The sequence below is a fragment of the Stegodyphus dumicola genome, chromosome 4, assembly GCF_044657685.1.
Source record: "Stegodyphus dumicola isolate Sdum_Otavi_A_Nest chromosome 4, ASM4465768v1".
Lineage (NCBI taxonomy): Eukaryota > Metazoa > Arthropoda > Arachnida > Araneae > Eresidae > Stegodyphus > Stegodyphus dumicola.
The window spans coordinates 76,629,254-76,648,970 of record NC_140771.1 but is presented as its reverse complement, the minus strand read 5'-3'; the positions used below and the strand labels follow the sequence as shown (position 1 = coordinate 76,648,970).

The window sequence follows — 19,717 nt, the reverse complement described above, 5'->3', positions numbered from 1 at the left end:
AGTGAGCAGACCTTTTTGTAACCGCTTCAAAGACCAAAATTTCCGCAAAGCTTCGGCAGCAGAGCTACATTTTGGTAAAACAATTTCAGAAGTAAAGCACGTTCCTGGAGAATCAACGTCATCTTCCTTGACTTAAAAACAAGTACGACTGTGATTCGCCTCACATCTTTATAGTGTTGCTGTGCGCGCACAGGATTACTATGGTTACGACATTTGCATATGCAATAGTTTGCACTACACAATGCCATCTAGTGGTGGCTTTTGAAACTCATTTTTTCGATAAAATTCCCATTATTTCATTCTGCCATTACCCAATTTTCATCCAATTCTGCTGCATAGCTTTTGCTACAGACTGCTCGTAAATTTCAAGTTTAATTATGGAAACCCTGTATTTTAGCATTAGTAATATACTTTTATATAGGAGTGAAGCAGAGTTTATTCTGAAAACCACTTATATATAACCACCTACTATAGAAAAGAAGGGGGGAAATATGCTTTTAAACTAGGGCTCCGATATAGCAGTACTGGAAGAAAACTGGCATGACTTTTAAGTCGTAACATCTCTTAAAGCTTTACATATACAGTTAGTTCACTGTCTTCAATAAGTATAATTCGACTGTGTCCAACACAACCATACTTGGCATTCTGCCAAAGAACTTTGGATTGTCCAGAATGGATGTTAATTATGCATTACAGCAGGGATGTCAAACTCATAGGTACACTTGGGCCAAACAAACAAGGTTTAACTTTAAACGGGTCGGAAAAAAAAAAAAAAAAAAAAAAAAAAATCAATATTTATAGAGACGTAGATTTACTTTGAATAATACAATAATAAACATACATATATTTATATAGAAAAGAACAAGAAAAATTTAATGTTTACGTCCTGATACTTGACATCTCTTCTCTGCTATTATCTTTCCTATTTCGGGAGAAATTTTGCAGTGATAACTTTCAACGCTGACCCAAGGTGAGCATCATTAATACGGTTTCTAATAGGAGACTTATTACCTTTCATGACTGAAAATAACTACTCGCACCGATAAGCGCTAAAAAACATGGAAATAATTTCATATGCGAATTTTCGAGTATTTTCAAACCTGGCTGGTAAATATTTGTAAAATTCAGGTATGGGGGGGGGAGTCTTCGAGGGAACTAAAATCATTAAACCTCGTTTCAAATTCAGTTGTTAAATTTGCAATTTTTTCTGCGTATTTTTGATACGAACAAGTATCATCTAAACTTGATTTGTTCATGCTGCACGTCGGGAAGTGCGTCAAATCTTCATTTTTAAGTTGTTTTTCCCAAAGAACTAGTTGACATTTGAATGCTTTAATTATGTCAAACATGTTCGTAATGATATGATTTTTTCCTTGTAACGATAAATTTAAATCGGTTAAGTGTTTGGTTATATCAACCAAGAAAGATAAATCTTGTATCCATATTGGATCGTAAAACAAACTTACGGCATTTTTCGTTTTTAAAAACTGACATACCGTATTTACGCGAATCGTTTTTGGCCAAATGTAGTATTCAAAATTGGGGTGCGCATTAGATTCGAGTGCAAAGTTCGCCGATGACCGTGAATTAACCCAGACAGGAAAAGTTAAGCGTGCTGCAACGCACATTGTTGCACTGAGTTTCTGCTGCCTGGAAAAGCATTGAAGCACCAAAGATTGTGAAATCTTTCAAGAAATGTTGCATGACGATGATGATGATGAGGAAAGAAGAAATGAATCTGCGGCTGATGAAAAGAGCTACGAGGATTCCAGTGATGAAAACAGTGAATAAAGTGAACGTTTACTATTAATCACTAATTGTAGAAACTGTTAGCTAGATAGAAATGTTACGTTTTATTTCATCTTCATATTTTACGATAGATACCGTATATACGGTAGTGGTAATTAACAATGATTGTTTCACATAACAATTGCCCACTAATAGGTTAATTCTATGTTCTACTACTTTATGTATAAATCCATTGTTGTATAAAATATGGTATCTAAATTTAAATAAAATTATCATACCATTAATTGATAGTTTATATACAAATCCATTGTTGTATAAAATAAGATTCAATAAATTCCTCATATCATTGATGCGCATTACATTCGCCGACAAACAATTTTTTTTATTATTTAAAGTTTTAAAATGGGGATGTGCATTAGATTCGCATAAATACGGTATTTCTTCTTTCAAATCCCAGAATTGTTTGAGAATCTTGGAGCAAGATAACCAACGTACCTCAGTATATTAGGAAAAACCCGAATATTCACTATCTAACTCACTTAAGAAAGCAGTGAATTGACGCTGATTTAAACCTCGAGATCTTATAAAATTTATAACTTTTTTTATATATGACAAAACATTCTCCATATTTATTACTTTCGCGCATAGAACTTCTTGATGTATAATACAATGCATATGATGAATGTTTGAACTGTGAATTTCACTAAGTTTTTTTCTTAGTAATGCTATGGAGCCCTTGTTTTTCCCGGTCACCGATGGAGCGCCATCTGTAGCTAGAGAATTTAATTTTGCCAAAGGTAGATTGTATTTCTGCAGAAGTTCAAAAACACAAGTAAATATATGTATTTCTCCTGTGGTAGTACCAGGCATCGGTATTAGTTCCAGTAATTCCTCAAAAATGTTAAAATTCTTGTCACAAGAACGAAGAAACACTGCTAATTGAGCTTTGCCACTAATGTCCGTGCTCTCGTCACAGGCAATGGAGAAACTTTCGAAACTAGATGATTTTGCTTTGATCTGATCACTTAAATTCACAGCTAAATCAGTAACTCTTTCCGCAACTGTATTTCGAGACAATGAAATTGATTAAAAAGCCTTCACATTTCCAGGACAAACAATTTCTAAAGCTTTTATTAGGCATTCCTTGATGAAATCACTGTCATAAAAGGCTTCGAATGTTTAGCTATCAACTCGGACAAGGCGTAGCTTGCATGTACCGCCGCTTCACTTTCTTGCAATACTTTACTAAACATGGACTGTTGCTTTTTCACTCCTAACTTGAGCTCTTTCAACTTTTCTCTCATTAATCCTTCGTAATTGTTATATTTCGATTTGTGTTCTTCGTAATGACGTTTAATATTATATAACTTTGGTACATTAATAGTATTATTACATATCAAGCAGATTATTTTACCTTTTATTTCACAGCAAAAATATTCTAATTTCCATTTTACTTGGAATATTCTATGTTTGTCAGCGATTTTTCGTTTAATTTTACTACCACTTGGTTTTGATATAGACATACTGAATACAAAGGGCTATAATAAACACGGTTAACGTTAAAAAGTTAACAAAAATTTATTCTTTCCACAAGAGATAAATCAAAATGCTGAAATATTTTTTCAAAAATATTCTAACAATATCACAAAATGTCAAACGTTTAGCAAAAATCAATTCAAAACAGAGAAACTAATTCCATCTCACAGCGAAATCGCTACAAATCAATCGCAGCATTAAGTAAACAAACAGTTCGCTAGAACTACAGCTACTACTGAGATGAGTTGTTTGTTCTCGGCTTTTATAAGCTTTATAATTAATTTCTTGAATATACTGGAAACATCTATAAATATCTGGATTTTTGTGGATGGCAACAGCAATTACGAGATATTTATTTATTAGGTATTAAATGCACGTGCTGTTCTATTTTTAACCTTCCAACGCAGCTGTCTTTTCAAAAATTGTCTGCGTTGCTAAGCTAACATGAAGCAAATCTAATTACAATTCTAAATAAATAAATAACTATGAAATCCGTAACAATATGAATTAAGTAATAATTAATAATAAAGCAAAGTGCATGCACATGCATGCACCAATATATCGTACAAAACTATGATGGGAAAACTGAGACCATGAGTTCGGCCACATTCGGCTATCGGGGGATGCGTACAAGTTCTGAGTGCACGTGTCCCCCAAAAGTCGAAGGTAGCTGAACGCAAGCTACTCACACGCATTTGTAATTTAAGTAGTGTGTGTGTCAGCTCGCTGTGAGTAATCTAACAACACTGAATAAATTATCGTTAATTACTTAGCAGTAAACATTTCATTTTTTCTTCGTCGATATGTTATTTTATTATTACATATTATTATTTGCCGATATATTGGCCGGGCCGCATTCGAACTAATGTGCAATGAATGATAGAAACCAAAAAAGTTGAAAAATTTTTTCATGACAATTTTATGTGAACAGTGCTTATTTCATTTTTTACTCTTAAAATATGATCCCTAAAAATAACACAATTATATTTTTAGCAAAATTTTCTTTCTGTAGTTAAAAAAAAGGGGGGTTACAATGTTTCTACTCAATTTGAGGTGGGTTTCCCCAGCTCTTAGTTCATTTAATGTGGCACTTGCCAATACTGTGAACTTTTATGGAAGAATTATTCTTGTTCCTTTTTTTTTTAAAATACATTTTGTTTCTCTTCCCACTTCAACCATGTCAGTTCAATATACACATTTCAGCTAAAACAACTAAGAAACTGAACAAGAAATTATATCCATTTATAGAATTAAAGAGAAAGTATTAGCACACACACACACACACACACACAAAAAAAAAAAGGGGGGGGGGAGCAACTTAAACAACTTACATCGAAAGAAATGTTTAATTTAAAGTACACAAATAAATATTAAGCTTTTTTTTTTTTTTTTTTTTTTTTTTGTAAATTTTGATTCCCTTTAGATCACAATTGCTCTTTATTTCATGAATTACAGTTTCATATTTTTAATTGTATAATTTCTGTATGCCATCTTGCCAGATTTAAATTGATGAACCATAATGCGGGAAAAACCCTTATCCAGAATCGCCGAAGTCCCGACGAGTCCGGATTACGGACTTTGTACTGTATAATAATTACACTCAATTATACAACAAAATATAGTAGTTAAATCGAGTAACAAAATAATAGTTATTTCTTGCACTTTATAAAATAACTAATTATGCATATATAACAAAATTAAGCTTTAGAAAACGCTCATATTTTTACCAATACATAAATATATACGACAAACTGGTTCAAATGGTGCATGTGTTGGGCTCATGGTCAGGACTGGCGAGATTAAACTGTAGCTATGCATAAATGACCCAATAATTGCTATAAAAAGAGTGCATCCAATTCAGGACAGGGCAGGAACAAGTAAAGGGGGCACCATATCATCACTATGAGCAAAAATGGTATTGCCCTGGTGTACTACCTTTCTGTATTTATTGAGGATTAAACAAAGTGACACAGATGTTATACATTTGGATATAAAGAGCTGCATATTGTTACATTTGGTGATGGTAATGTTCTTAAGGTAGATACAATAAAGTTCGTAATAATAGATATAATATTCATGGTATGGAGGTAAGGCTTAAATATGAAGACTGAAAGCACATTTTCATACATTGCATCCAATTCAGAAGTTTCTTTAAAAATGTTATCAAGTTTAAAGGAAATTACTTCTACAATGTTTCACTATGATTTCCCAATGATATTAACTTTGGCCTATATTTACAGAAAATATTTCCATCTGATTAAATATTGTACTTCAGATTTTATGAGGGACTGCAAATTTTGAAGGAAAAGGAAATGTTTGTTTCCTTTCATATATATTTCTTATACAGACACTCGAATTGCAAACAAATTTTTTTTTGAAATAATAAGTATAAAATAATTACTCAGATAAATGTGCAAATGCTGTTTTTAACAATCTTGCCACGAATTCCTGAATGTACACAATGTTTGGTACACCTGCAGCCTGTTCTGTGGGATTTAATGGCAACGTAATCTTGCCACTTTCGACAATGCTGAACATGTAGGCCAGAATGGTGGCTTGCATAGTCAGCCCTGTAAAAACAAATATTGATATTGTCATTAAATCAAAAATCTAAACTTACTATTTGGTGTACGCAAGATCCTTCAAAAACAAGATACAACATTCTTTTAATAGTGGTTAGACAGAAACTTTATTCGTAAATAGGTTAATAACCATTATTCAACAATGATTTAAGAAAAAATAAATTTCCTTCATATAATAAGTAACGTCACATCACCGTGACTTAAAAAAAAATCTCTATTTTATTATCTTTTGAAAAGGGACATAATTTGTAACATATAATTTTTAATGAACTCAAGAACTAACAAAATCAAAAACTTTGCTTGCTTCATATACAATACCAAAAAATATATAATAGTAGAAATAGTAATAACAGTAGGAAAAATTTACTCTTAAATAAATTCTGAAGTAAATTTTAATTCCATCATATGATTTACAGATTACTGCAAATCAGCAGATATTCCACATTCAATAATGCTCTATTACTAAATCAAGAACAGAATGTATGCATGTTCTTCACATTGCAGAAGGGGAGCCACCAAATTTTGAACACAGAGTCCTTCACCTGAACATGTGCACCTCAAATTTTGAAAATTTGATTTTTTATTCAATTAATTTTATATTTTGCATGAATTTAACGAGTTTTTCATTAAAACTCATAGACTTGAAAGAAATGTACTGCCACTCGGCAAAGCGTAAAACACTTATACAGAAATTTAATAAGAAAACTCAGTAATATAAAAGAAATGCAGCCACTCAGCAAAACACAATACAAATTTAATCAAAGTCTGCAACTGAAAATAGATGTGTTGCCACTGTGCTAGCATTCAGCAAATCATAACACAATTAATTTTAATTTCAATTTTTTCCTGTTATTAATAAAAAAAACTGCAATTTTAAAACAATAAACACAGATCTTCATTTCTATTATTATTAATTACAAACTGGATCCATGAACTACATTAGCTGGATTCATTAGGATTCCATACCCTTGAAAGATGATAAAAAATATCTACAATTAATAAGAAAAGCTTTCATTCTATTCACAAAATACTGGCCTCAATTTCTGAAGTTTTCAGTTAGTATTTTGTGGAGAACATCCCTCACATTGCTTTATGAATATCTGCTCATAGCATCATTCTAAACACAAACAAGAGAAATAAAATTTTGCAAGGTAAAGAATGTGCCAAAATCACTTTAAATTATATTTAAGAAGGTGATATATTAATAGTATTTGAGCCTGTGTAATAATTTGGAGGTGATCTGGGTATTATTTGGAGTCGGTAGCAGAAAATCCTGATTTTCAGTATTTTGTAATAATCTGATGGCATATGAACCAAAAGGCACATCACTGTTGAGAATTCTACTTATTTATTAATCCAGTTGTACCAAATATTGGGAAGTTTCTCAAGATCAAAATATAATCATTTAATATTACTTAACATGTGTAACAGCTATAAAGAATAGAAACACTTTCCTATCCTAGGAGATATGGGCTAACTAAACAATAAAAAAAAATTAAAAAAAGGTCGTAACATTTTTAATTAATTAAACATGAAACATCACAATAAGCAATAAAAATCAAAATACCTGCTGTATGTGATGTATCAGTGACAACTGAAAAAAGATGCTGCAGAATGTCAGTATAGTATGTTTGGTAGAAACTCTGAGCAGCTGCTTCTTCCTGGCTAATATTTTGCAACAACTGATACAAAATTTGAAGACCTACAAATAAGAGGAAAAGTTGTTTTAATTATTAGATATTTAATTTTATAAATAGCAAATTTTACTGATGCATTTACATACTGACATCAAGTGGTTTATTAAGATTACGGCAAAGCACTCAAGGGCTATCTGCCTTTCTTGCAATTTTGGAGGGATCAATTTAGTTACAGTAAATCACCTCCAGAGGGTATTCTGCCTCATCAAATAATAACCTAACACAAAGAGTGCAACGGACATCCTGTTACAAAATATATGATTGTGTTTAGAAAAAATTTATTTTATTTATTTTCATGAAATAAATAAGATTAAATGACAGATCCCTAAACTTCAAATAGCAAATTTGTTCTTACTATTGGAGACATTTCAATTTATTTTTAATTTTACAAAATTTAGTGATGATGTATGTAGGCGAAAAAAATTATAATACTAATCAAAGACTGCTTTGTGACATTTACTGTGCTTAAGTTTCAAAATCAAGACATTCAAAAAGAGGAAAATGAAAATTTTTATTTTAATGTGTTATTTTTATTTTAATGTGGGTGTGTTTTCTGAAAAACAATTTTAATAAATAGTGGAACTGATTTAATTTGCATACTGTGGGAAAAAAAGGTTAATGGATTTTGCAGATTATAGGTCACATCTTTCAGACTTAGGTTTATATTTTTACTTCCTAATTTTTACACTACAAATGGATTATTTAAACGTAAGTATTAGAAACATACTTTAAAACAATTACATACACATATTAATGTTATGAAAGAATTCATTCGCTTGACCATGGGAGACCACAGATTAATAGGCCCCCTATGCAAAGTTAAAAAGGGGGGGGAGACGAGGAGAAGAAGGAAAAGAAAGCCTATATTCATTTTATGTATGCAGCTATGATGATATAGTTTAAAACCAAAATAAAAGTAATATATGTGCAAGGGGAAAACATGATAATGAGAAAGGGATTAAAAACAGGGATTATTTAAAGAACAAAGGAAGTCTTTTATAAAAATGCATTCGACATATACTAAAGTGCATATTTTCCAGCAAAACTGTTTTTTAAATAATTTTTATGCTTTCAAATTAAAACAAAAATGAATACATACACAATTTTTAAATACCCCATAGTGAAGGTTTTCAGTAAAATGAATCCCTAAGCATTATGTTTCAAACATATGAGCTGTCAGTAATTATGAAAAATATCAGAACTGAAATTTTGGAATAGTTAAACTGTATCCTTTAGCCTTTCTTTCTTGGCTTGACATCCAAGAAAAATCTCAGCTAACGCTATTCTTAAATCTATCCCTATTTGTTCTGCACTGAATGCCCCCCATTAAGTGCATAATGAGGTTTAACGACGATAATAAGGAAAACATAATGAGACTTAACGATGCGTTTGAAACCAAGATCCAAATATTTACTATATAAATTCAAAAGGTAGCACGATACGCACTGAAAAGAAGAGATTTATTTAAAACGTTACTTATGACCCCAACCATATGGGGAAGCACGACCATATGTGCAAAGCTAAATAACTTCACCAATAAAATAAATGCACTTACTTAAGCAAAATGTTACAGAGTACTTTTGTTAAATTCATTTGCATATATGTCTAACAAAAACTGCTGATAAATTTCCCACCACATTGACTTTTCTGAAATAGTTCCATTTGTATACATCCAAATATATATATAGATTACATACATTCATAGTTTATCTCTGTAAATTTACTCCTGAAAAGTCATTTTGATGACATTATAACAAAATTATTATATATGTTAAAAAATTGTCATGATATTTTCAAATTACAGAAGCTAAAACTTATATAAACTAATTTATCTTAAAATAATCAAAATGTTTTCAGGAAAAACTGGTATGTTTTATTACCATACCTGCCAACCTCTAAAGATAAAAATTCAGAAGGTTTTTCCAAAATTCAGAAGAACATGAAGAATTAATATCATGCTTTGATATTAAAAAAATAACAATTTATACAAATAGAAAAAAGAAAATTGTACTTACATTAGTAAATCTCAATTAAGTAGTAACTAAAAAATTTATTAGGAAACATAAAACAAGAACTTAATGTTACACAAAAAAATTATTGCAATGAATTTAGAGTGCATTTTTTGGCTTTAGCCAAAAATTCTCTGGAAAATTTCCTGTCATAACAATTAGTTTCCTCATAACATTTAGCAATTAAAATGTTTTCTAGAGTTTTTGGTGAAATTGAAGAACGAAACATAGTTTTGTTTTTCTTCACAACACTGAAGACTCTCTCGCACTCAGCATTTACTGTGTGGAATTACGAGAATAGCACATAAAACTCTTGCTAGTCTATCATATTTTGGTGCTCCATCAGTTCTTTTTATTCTTCTTAAGGTACCAACGAGGACATCAAGCCTATCTTCTCCAGAACTGGCAAAGTCTTCAAACTGTGCAGCAGAAAATTGGTTCTGTAGTTCATCTAAAGCATCATTATGGCATTCATTTTCTTTAATTGTTAACAAAAATGGAAATTTATCAATAAAAAAAGGAATCTTTTCAAAAGATGAATTTTCAATTTGTTTCAAATTTGAAACTTCAGCATTTAAAAGAACTTCATTTTGCAAAGGAAACTTCCTCACAATGTAATCACAGGCTGAGGAAAAGCTATTATAGGCAACACGAATCAACACACTGTTTTTCACAACGGACGGTTTTACAAACTTAGTATAAAGTTCTTTCAAAAGATCATTAAGAATTTGGATAAGCAGGGGAGATTTTGGCAAAGCTGATTGTAAGAGGGTATTTACTCTTTCAAAAATCTTAATGGTACTTAACACAAATGCACAATATGTTTTGTTCAAATCTGAAGAAAGAAGATAGAAAATCCTTTCCTCCCGGCTAATAGAAGACTGTTTCTTCTTCCCTTCAACTTCTTTAACAGAGTTGACCTTTGAGGAGTCTTCTAAGCATTTTCTTTTTAAAGGGTTTGATTCTGCGAGTTGGCTTTTCCCTTTTAAAGCATTTTGATCAGAAGCAAAGTTGGTTTTCGGAATCTTATATGCCGACAAATTTGATGGGATCTGTGGTTTTGTTTTGGTCTCTTCGTGGAAATATTTTAGCAATGCATCCCACTGTTCAATAAAACTTCCTAGCGCTCTGCCTAAGGATAACCATCTTGTGCATACATGTTTCAGATTTTTTCTCGTTTCACCAGAGCACAGTTCTTGGAAATTCTTAAGGTTTTCTTTCCTTTTTACACTTTTTTCCAGATAGAAAACACATCAATCAGAAGCTGGTCAATATTTAATGGTAAAGCAGCTGCAGCTTTTTCTGCTGCCACATTAATTAAGTGGCATGGGCATCCAATAACAATAAATTCATTTTGTTCTTTTTTGAAGAAAGAGGCTACATCCTTTTTGTCACCCACCATGACATGAACATTATCTGCACCAAATGAAATGCAGTTTGATATTGGTATGTTAAGTTGTTTCAACTCATTAATTACCAAGGAGGCAATATTTTCTCCCGTTCCTCCATTTAACAATGGAAGACGCAAAAGATGAGTTTTCATTTCATTAGAAACATCACAGAAATGTGACAACGATGGGGTAAAGCTTCCAATCGCTGTCGTTGCTGCCATCGATTGACACCGAAAATGCTGAATTCTGGAGTGCAGCTATCGTTTTACTTTGTGCATCGCAAGCAATTTTGTTCACAATAGAAGATGTTTTCGTGCAAGCACAAGCATATTTCTGAGCAATCTTGGAGTCGGGAAACATCCGCCTGAAAAGTTGAGCGGCGTGATCTGCAGCGCTTAGCGGCACGTTGTGTTCGATGAGGAATGCAGTAAACAAACACTCTGCTAAAATGACATCGGCATCCGAATTCGTAGCCGAATTTGAAAAAAAAAAAAAAAAAAAAACTTCCACTTTCTTTGACGTTGTCGAAGCCGAAGCATTAACTTCATGCTTTTTAGACTTAACATGCTTCACAATGTCGCTTCTTCCACCGTGACTTATTATGAAGTCACACACGCACACGTTGCAAAATGCATAGTTATTTCCTTTGAAGGATTCTTTAATTGTTGGAAATTCGGCTTTGTAGGCAGGACGAAAATATTGAGAATACGTTTTTTTTAAACTAATTTCGTAACACCGACGTATTGAAAATTTGTAGCACGTGGAAGGGAAGAATAAAAAAAAAAAAAAAATAAAATAAATAAATAAAAAAAACAGAATGCGACAATCCATGCTTGCTGATCCATTCCCTTGCTGCTGAAACGAACGCAAAAAAAATAATCTGGCGCCCACAAAGAAAAGAGTGGGAGAAACAAGTTCAGCGTATTGGATTGGCTGGTTAAGCAGCGAGTTGGGAGAAACTGCAGGTTACTGGATTCGAAGTAGTCGGTAAAACACGATGCAATTGGCGAAAAATTCTAAAATTTCGACAAAAATCACTAAAAACACTTGAAAAAGGAAAAAAATCATAAAAAATGGATTACAATCGTAAAGACAAACGCATTTTCGTAAAAATTACAAAAAATTCGTAAAAGTTGGCAGGTATGCATTACACATCACCAATTTCGACAACTCCCAACAAAATTCCAAAAGTGTTTTAAATATTGAGCTTTAATGAAAGTTTCCGTCCAATACAAATATAGTCTGTGCAAACAGTTCGTGCCGGCATGTTTAATCATATTTTGTCAAATGATTTTTGGCATTTGAAAGAAAGAGACTTGCTTTACAACACTGTTTTGTGAAATTTGTAAAAAAATATTGTTATCATTGAGTACAAAATGTCTGAAATGGAACTATCATACTACCAGATTAGAACCCTCATTTACTTCAAGTTCTGTTGCCAAAAATCAACTACATAATGTCGCCAAATCATGTGTACAGCTTAAGTTACTAATGATGTAGCATATAACACTGTTAAGGTTTGGTACCGAAAGTAGTGTTCTGGGCGGCCAACTGATGTTGATGAGGCCTGCCAGCGAGAACTCGTGGAAGATCAGTATGCTACCACTTAAGAGCTTGCTAAGGAATTAAATGCTAGTGCCATTTCCATTAGTCAACCTATGCATCACATAAACTTGATGCGAACATTCAATCACTGGGTGGCCCCATGAGCTGACTCAAGCAGAAAAAGACACACGTGTTCGGGCCTGCACTAATCTGCTCGAATATCAACGCAAGGACAAAATTCTGGACCACATCATCAACAGTGCTATCAAGAAAAAATGTCAAACTGAGTTCTGGGGCAAAAAGGTAATGTTCGATCAAAAAAAAAAAAAAAAAAAAAGAAAGACCATATGTGCCTACATACACCAGTTAGCCTTTGTACAGGCTCAAATGGAACCTTTTCTGCTCCCTTCCATTCTGCACAGGACGTCTGCAATGAGGTTGATCTGATTTTGGACTCGCGGCCACAAAGTTTCTGGGACAAAAGATTTCAAAAACAACTAAAATGTTAGCAGAAAATCAGATTTGGGTGGTAATTACATCCTACATCAAAGATACTGCTTTCATGTTCCCCCCCCTTTCTTTATTATGAATGTTTTTGGGTTTCACAGAAATAAATGCAGAAAACTTTCATTGCAACCAGATACAATAAAAGGATGAATTCAATCATAACCTGAATACATGCCTATACTCTTTTACAGATGTTGCTGACTTACATACCAACTCTTTTACGGATGTGGCAAGGAGCCAGAACGGTTCAATTTTGTTGCCTTTATGAAAATTGAAAAAATTGTAAAACATTAATTTTACATGTATGATGAATATTAAAATAAAATTTTTTGTCAAAATTATGAAAAATACATAACAATTGGCAGTTATCTGAATTATTAATTGGTATTACAATTCAAATTGCTGAGAAATGAGTTTACGATACCTTGAGGATAATTTCCTACATAAAAGGATGAAAAGTAATTGTGTTTTATATGAAAATCTGTTAATAAAGGGATAAAATTTGCTTTTAATTTTATTTAGAGTTCATATGATGTTTATTTTTAACTTGCTGAATTTGCACTAGTTTCATCCCTTCAAAATTATAGTTATTTCAGTTTTGTGAAAAATATTAAATACTTAGCAAAATGATTCAAAATAAATAACTTAAAATTTATTGTTTGTTTACTGACAGAAGATGCAAATGGAATTTAAAACTATGAAAAATTAATATTAAAATATAAGACAATGTATTATTACTTATATGTAACTGATGCAGAACTATTAGCAATGTTTATTATCTTGATGCATCGCTTATTAATTTATCATATGTAAGCACAAGGTCATGACCATGTCCAATGAAATTTCTCAACCACATATACATATTGGAAAGGCAAACATTTAGAGATTGAGAGGAATTTAAAAGTGTGTGTGTGGGGGAGATCTCTTTCTTTTTATTTAAATTTTAGAGTTAGAAATTACATGATACAATTTTATCTAAATAAAAAAGAAACAGACATACCAGTATCAGCAACATTCCTCATAGTATGTTTGAAAGCCCATACAATAGAATCCAAAACCAGCTTGAACTGTGCAGCAGGTATATTTAACAAAGCTGAAACAGAAATGATTTAGAAATTTAATACTAAAAATTATCCATTTAAAGCAGTTTCAATTTCTTGAATGTATCATCACAGCTGCCAGCCTTAAAAATATAAAAAACAAAGAGGTTTTTCATACCAAGCACTGACATACCTTCAAAACAATTTCAGATTGAATAATCTGACTAAAACCTTTATAATACATAGCTTGGATTAAAAAGCTAGTTATAACATGATGATTTCTAAGATTAAACAGATTAACTTTATAAATATCTGATTTGTTATTTAAAATTTTAATATATATTTTTGGATAGCTTTAATTCTGTACTCTCTTTAAAAATCCTATACAGATCAAAATTCAAATAGAAACAACATATTTTATCTATTTAAATGCTAGATATTAAAAGAAAATTTAATAGTGTAAAAGCAAGTGGCTATTTAAAATCCTTAAATGGTGCATTAATGCACAACTTTAATTGTTATGTACAATTTAAGTATTTAAATTACAATTAAATATTATTATTTACATATGAAATATTACTTAAGACTTCAAATATTTTACAAATCTCTCAAATGCAAACAGAAAAATTTCATTGAAAAATCATATTTTTTGGGGGGGATTTGAAAACAGATGGGGAATTTTTTTTTTAAATCACGCCAGATTTTTTTTAATATTTCTTTTTTCTTCAACATCGAGTGACTAATTGTTCCTCTAAATCTAGAATTAAATAGACAATTTAAAACTGGATTAAATAAAAAAACTGTCAGATTTGGAAATTTATCAAAAGCCCTGGAGATGACGATAAAAGCAGGAGTGCTGGTTTTACTCGAGTGGTTGGCAACCCTGTATCATTTTTCTCTTAGAGCTGCAGGCAAGGCATTGGAGAAAAATAGCTCATATATGAAACCTTTGAACTATCCGAAGGAAACGGAATCACTTCTCAGAAAAACAATTATGTTAATTTCAAGATTTTAAATTTTGATAAATTTCACATTTCAAATGTTTAAAATATGCACAAATAAAAGCATGGTGATACAGAAAATGTATTTCAGCGTATTACCGTAATTTCCGGAAGAAAGGCTGCATCAGCGCAAACACTGCACTCGAGAAAAACGGCGGGAAAAAAATTAAAATTACACAGACACGCCGCAATAGATTAAAATGCGCGTGACATCGTCAAGGGCTGTATAGATGCAAAAACTCAACCTAAGTCCTGACATATGACATACCAGTTAAGAAAAATGCATGAAATTAAACCATAACTCAAAAATAAATTAAAGGTAAGAAATGTGGAAAATATATTTACCTTCACGTATATACTTATATTTACCCACTAAAGAAGTCCATATTTGTAATACTCAGACTATATTATAAAAAATGTTGCAACAACGATATATTAAATTTGGATGACAAAAGGAAATTTTAAATTTTCCTTACGAATTACAGCAAACTATACATCATATGAAGCCATCAAAATCTGATTCTTCACTATCTGAATTAAAAAGATTTAGTAAATCCTGATCTAAGTCTTCCAGATAGTCGCATTCATCCTCTTGGTTTACAGTCTCTTTATCTAAGGATATAATTTCAGCATCTTTGAACCCTGCTATTATTGACGATGTTTCTACCGATTTCCATGCACTTCCTGCCCACTTTGCAATTTCTTCATAAGATGCTCTACACATTTTACCGCTTTTGGTTTACGGATGCATTCTTTCACTCATCCAACACTCCCACCGCTTTCGGATTTCAGCTTTGAAGGATTTATTACCTGACAAATCTAACGGTTGTAAGATTTTGTCAAACCACCAGGAATTATTGCTTCGGTCGTAGACAATTTTTGACATCTGGTTTTCACTGACTCAAAGAAATGAGCATGCATGGAATCCATTATCAATAACCCCTTTGGTTGGAAAAAAGATCCCATACGACACTGCCAAACTTTTTGTAGCCACTCATGCGTAATTGTTTCGCACATCTAGCCGTTCTCGTTTGCACAAATAATTACGTCATTAGGAAAATCTCCCTTCGGAAAAGTTTTTCGTTTAAAAATGATCATCGGCGTTAGCTTGTCACCGTTTGCGGCTCAAGCTAACACACATGTAAATGACGTTCTTTCATGCCCTGTCATAAACACAGATACAGTTTTTGCACCAGTTTCATCAACAGTTCTGTTTGCAGGAGAGTCGAAAGCTAACGCGGTTTCATCCATATTTATTATCTGTGACCGAGTAATTTTTTTGGTCAATAATAGCTGTCACATATTTTAGAAAAGATGACTTTTTATCCTGCCAGTCCATTGGTAATTGTTGCCCAACTGTTGTTCTAGTACGCATAGAAATATTTTTTCTTTTCATAAATCTGCTATACCTCCTTTGAAATCATTTATGTTCATTCGTTTTGCTATAAATTTTGCTTGTAAGCGAATTTTTACAGTTGAAATTGCCATTCCCTTTCCTCGTTGCTCCTTTATTCAGTTTGCAAGGTCGTTCTCTAGATTTGGCCACCTTACAGTACCACTTCTTTTGGCTTGTTTCTGTTGTGGCATATTTTAAGTTCTTTTTCAGTTTTCCAACGTCGAATACATCTGTCGTCCACTTCAAACTCTCGATTTCCAATTTGTTTAGCACATGAAATTACATTAAGCTTAAAACTAGTGGTATAGTTTCTGTGCCGTAAATTCCCTTCTTACTTAAAAACTATCCAGGATGGGTCCTGGAAGATTCATGGACTGGTAGAGGAGAGAGACTATTCAAACTGATGAGAATGTTGATTTGAAAGGGGGAAGAATGTTATTGTTCTGAGATCTCCTTTAGGGTGAGTAAGGCATGTAGGTTCGTTCAAGGGAAAGAATGTAAACAAAATAACGTTCGCAAAATGCAACTGACTGGTCTTTCGTGTGGGAACAGCACCATTCTATGCACAATGACAAGGCCATCCACACTATGTACAATGACCATCATAGGAAATATTTTATTTTTAGTGCACCTAAATGCCACATGGGTAGAAACGCCGCACTCGCTGAAAATTTAAGTTTTAAACACGTAAACGCTGCGGCGTTTCTTCCGGAAATTATGGTATAACAGAATACAATTAGTTCAAAGTTTTAGCCCAAAATACCATATTTGATGGCATATAAGACGCACATTTTTTTCCCTAAATTTGGTCTCAAAAAAGTTACCTGCATCTTATACATGAAGGTATTGCATTCAATAATTGTGTATTTGGCTTTTACGAAACGTGAGAACCAAAAGAAACCCCACTATTGAAACTTTTTTTCCTTGTGTGTGGCCGTCTAAATAAGGGTATGTTTTATATGTCGTCAAATATGTAACTAATACTTTCCAAGCGCATTATTCACTTTTCATTCGATCTGTTGTCACTGGACAAAATGTAACATATTTAGCTTTGAAATTCAATCTGTCTGTAACTGATTAACAAACTATTTGAATGCAATAGATGCAGTTCTTAAGATTACTATGATAACTAACATTTTCATCTTAGTCTAAAGGTATATTCATCTACTGGGTGGGCTTTTAAGTTTCTACAAAAATACGCAAGAAATGAACAAACAACAAATCAATCAATAATGTATTCTCTGTTAGTCTTAACAACTTCCTCCCAACATTTAACTAGCTGTTCAATGCCTCAAAGATAGAATTCACACTCTTTGAACAGCCTAAACCAATTTTGAGCCACCCTAAGAGACACAGCAGCTTCTGTGATTTAGAAGCTCGATAAAGTGCAAAAAGCAGAAATTTGTTGAAAAAGCTTTTTCTTGTCTTATTCACACTTCACTTTAATGACATGAGGGGGGGGGAAATGTATATCAGCATAAAAAACTAAACACACTGCTTTATTCTCTATAAAATAACATAATGCACATTGCCAAAACATTTCATTTTTCGTGAAAAATTTCCACTTAAAAAACATCAGAACTTATATGCCATCTCCACTGATAAATTGCTCTGATAAATCTTTTTAAACTTTAAAAACAGCCTTTTGGGGCAATCATTAAATTTTTAACTTTTTCATATTCTTTTTTTCCTTTAAACGAGCTGACTATTAGTTAACAATGATATTGACTAAATGGTAATGCTACTCTGAATTCTAAATATACTGCTCTGCTTTGAATCACGGTCTCAGGTCAGAACTAGACTAGAGTGCTTTAAAATGCTTTATTTACACACAGAGACCACAACCGTCCTTCAAGCAAGCTGGATTATCTTTTCTTCTCATACAACTTAGCAATTAAAACTTCACTGTTATTTGATCCATTTTAAACAAGCATTGAGCAGTCACTCCAAAATAAGCATTAATCATCATTTCATTCCTTCATCTGAAATTTTTGATACCAGTTTTCTGTATATGTATATGTTTACTCTGATTTTTATAATTTTTTTAACTAAAAACTCTAGAAATTGAAACTTACCTAGGATAGTAGGGAAAAAAAAAAAAAAAACTTTCCTTTTTCCGTGCGCGTTTCCAATAAATGGTGAAATTTACGAATTTTAAAAAAATGCATGTAGGAATTGCATAATATATATATTTTTTACAATATTTTACAAAGTAAATCATCAGAAAAAATTAAAAAATAAAACATTTATGTAATTTTTCTATAGCAGTGAAAGTGTAAGTACCTACATAATAAGGAAGTTTGGCTACATGGATTAAAAAGTAAGGATAAAAATCATCAGTAAAATAAGGATACAAAAGGACTCAGTGTTTTTTTTTTTTTTAATTTTAAAGAACAAATATTTTTTGTCACAGTTCAAAGCATGTTTTGTCTTTTTGGTACATGCATAGACCCACATTGCACATTTCGCACATGTATCTTCTTCTATGATGTTTCTTCCTTGTGCTAGAAACTGCACACTGATTAGATCTAAATTTCGCTGGTATATGTCCAGCGTTATTTAGTTTCTTTTCCTCTGGCACGTGTCTTTTTTTTTTTTTTTTTTTATGTTAATGGGAGGGGGGTTTGGTCTTTTTGACTTTGGTACCAATCATTCGTTTCCCTTTTATACTTATTTTATTCGTATTTCGTCCCAAAATATTCAGAAAATATTTTTAATTTAAATAAAACTTTACGCGATTTGCATTTTTAATTACAGCAAAGTATATTTACATTAAATTTAAACCACACAAAATAATTTATAAAATCACTATACTTGGGGAGCAAGTGTGTTGAGGTGAAAAAAAAGTCTCTGGAAAAGAAAGACCTTTTTACTGAGCAGATGCATGTATTGTTTAGTAATAAAATAACTCTGTGATTTCAAAACCCCTTATCTATATCCGAGTAAAAATAAATATTCCTATTTGAGAAGCAAACAAACGCCATTGTAAAGAGCAGTAGTTTTAAGGCGTGACCACCGAGCCTCTAGAGGATTGTGAGCGTTGTGACACAATGCTCTAGTGGTGCAGTGGTCGTGCCCTGAAATCACAAAGCAAATGCCATACATAAACAGGGCTTTTTTAATATACACAGTTTAATTACTGCTATTTTTGGTTGTTTATGATAGAAATCATGATGTGCAATGAATAACTTTTGAAATTCAAAGTTGTTTATATTAATAAAAGGAAGTTATTTTGTCTCATTGAAAACAAATTTTAAAAGGCAT

The 19,717-nt window shown here is 32.0% G+C and overlaps 1 protein-coding gene across 2 annotated transcripts in view; it reads right to left on the bottom strand.

The window, feature by feature from the left end:
* The window catches only part of emb (exportin-1 emb), a 113,236-nt gene that overhangs the window by 17,459 nt on the left and 76,060 nt on the right, over positions 1–19,717 (bottom strand). For both annotated transcript variants that reach the window (XM_085815108.1, XM_085815107.1), the window contains exons 26-28: positions 14,017–14,109; positions 7,435–7,569; positions 5,687–5,855 (exon numbers count right to left, since the gene is read on the bottom strand). In XM_085815108.1, the coding sequence (XP_085671234.1) occupies positions 5,687–5,855; positions 7,435–7,569; positions 14,017–14,109 (397 nt within the window). The remainder of the gene's footprint in view (positions 1–5,686; positions 5,856–7,434; positions 7,570–14,016; positions 14,110–19,717) is intronic.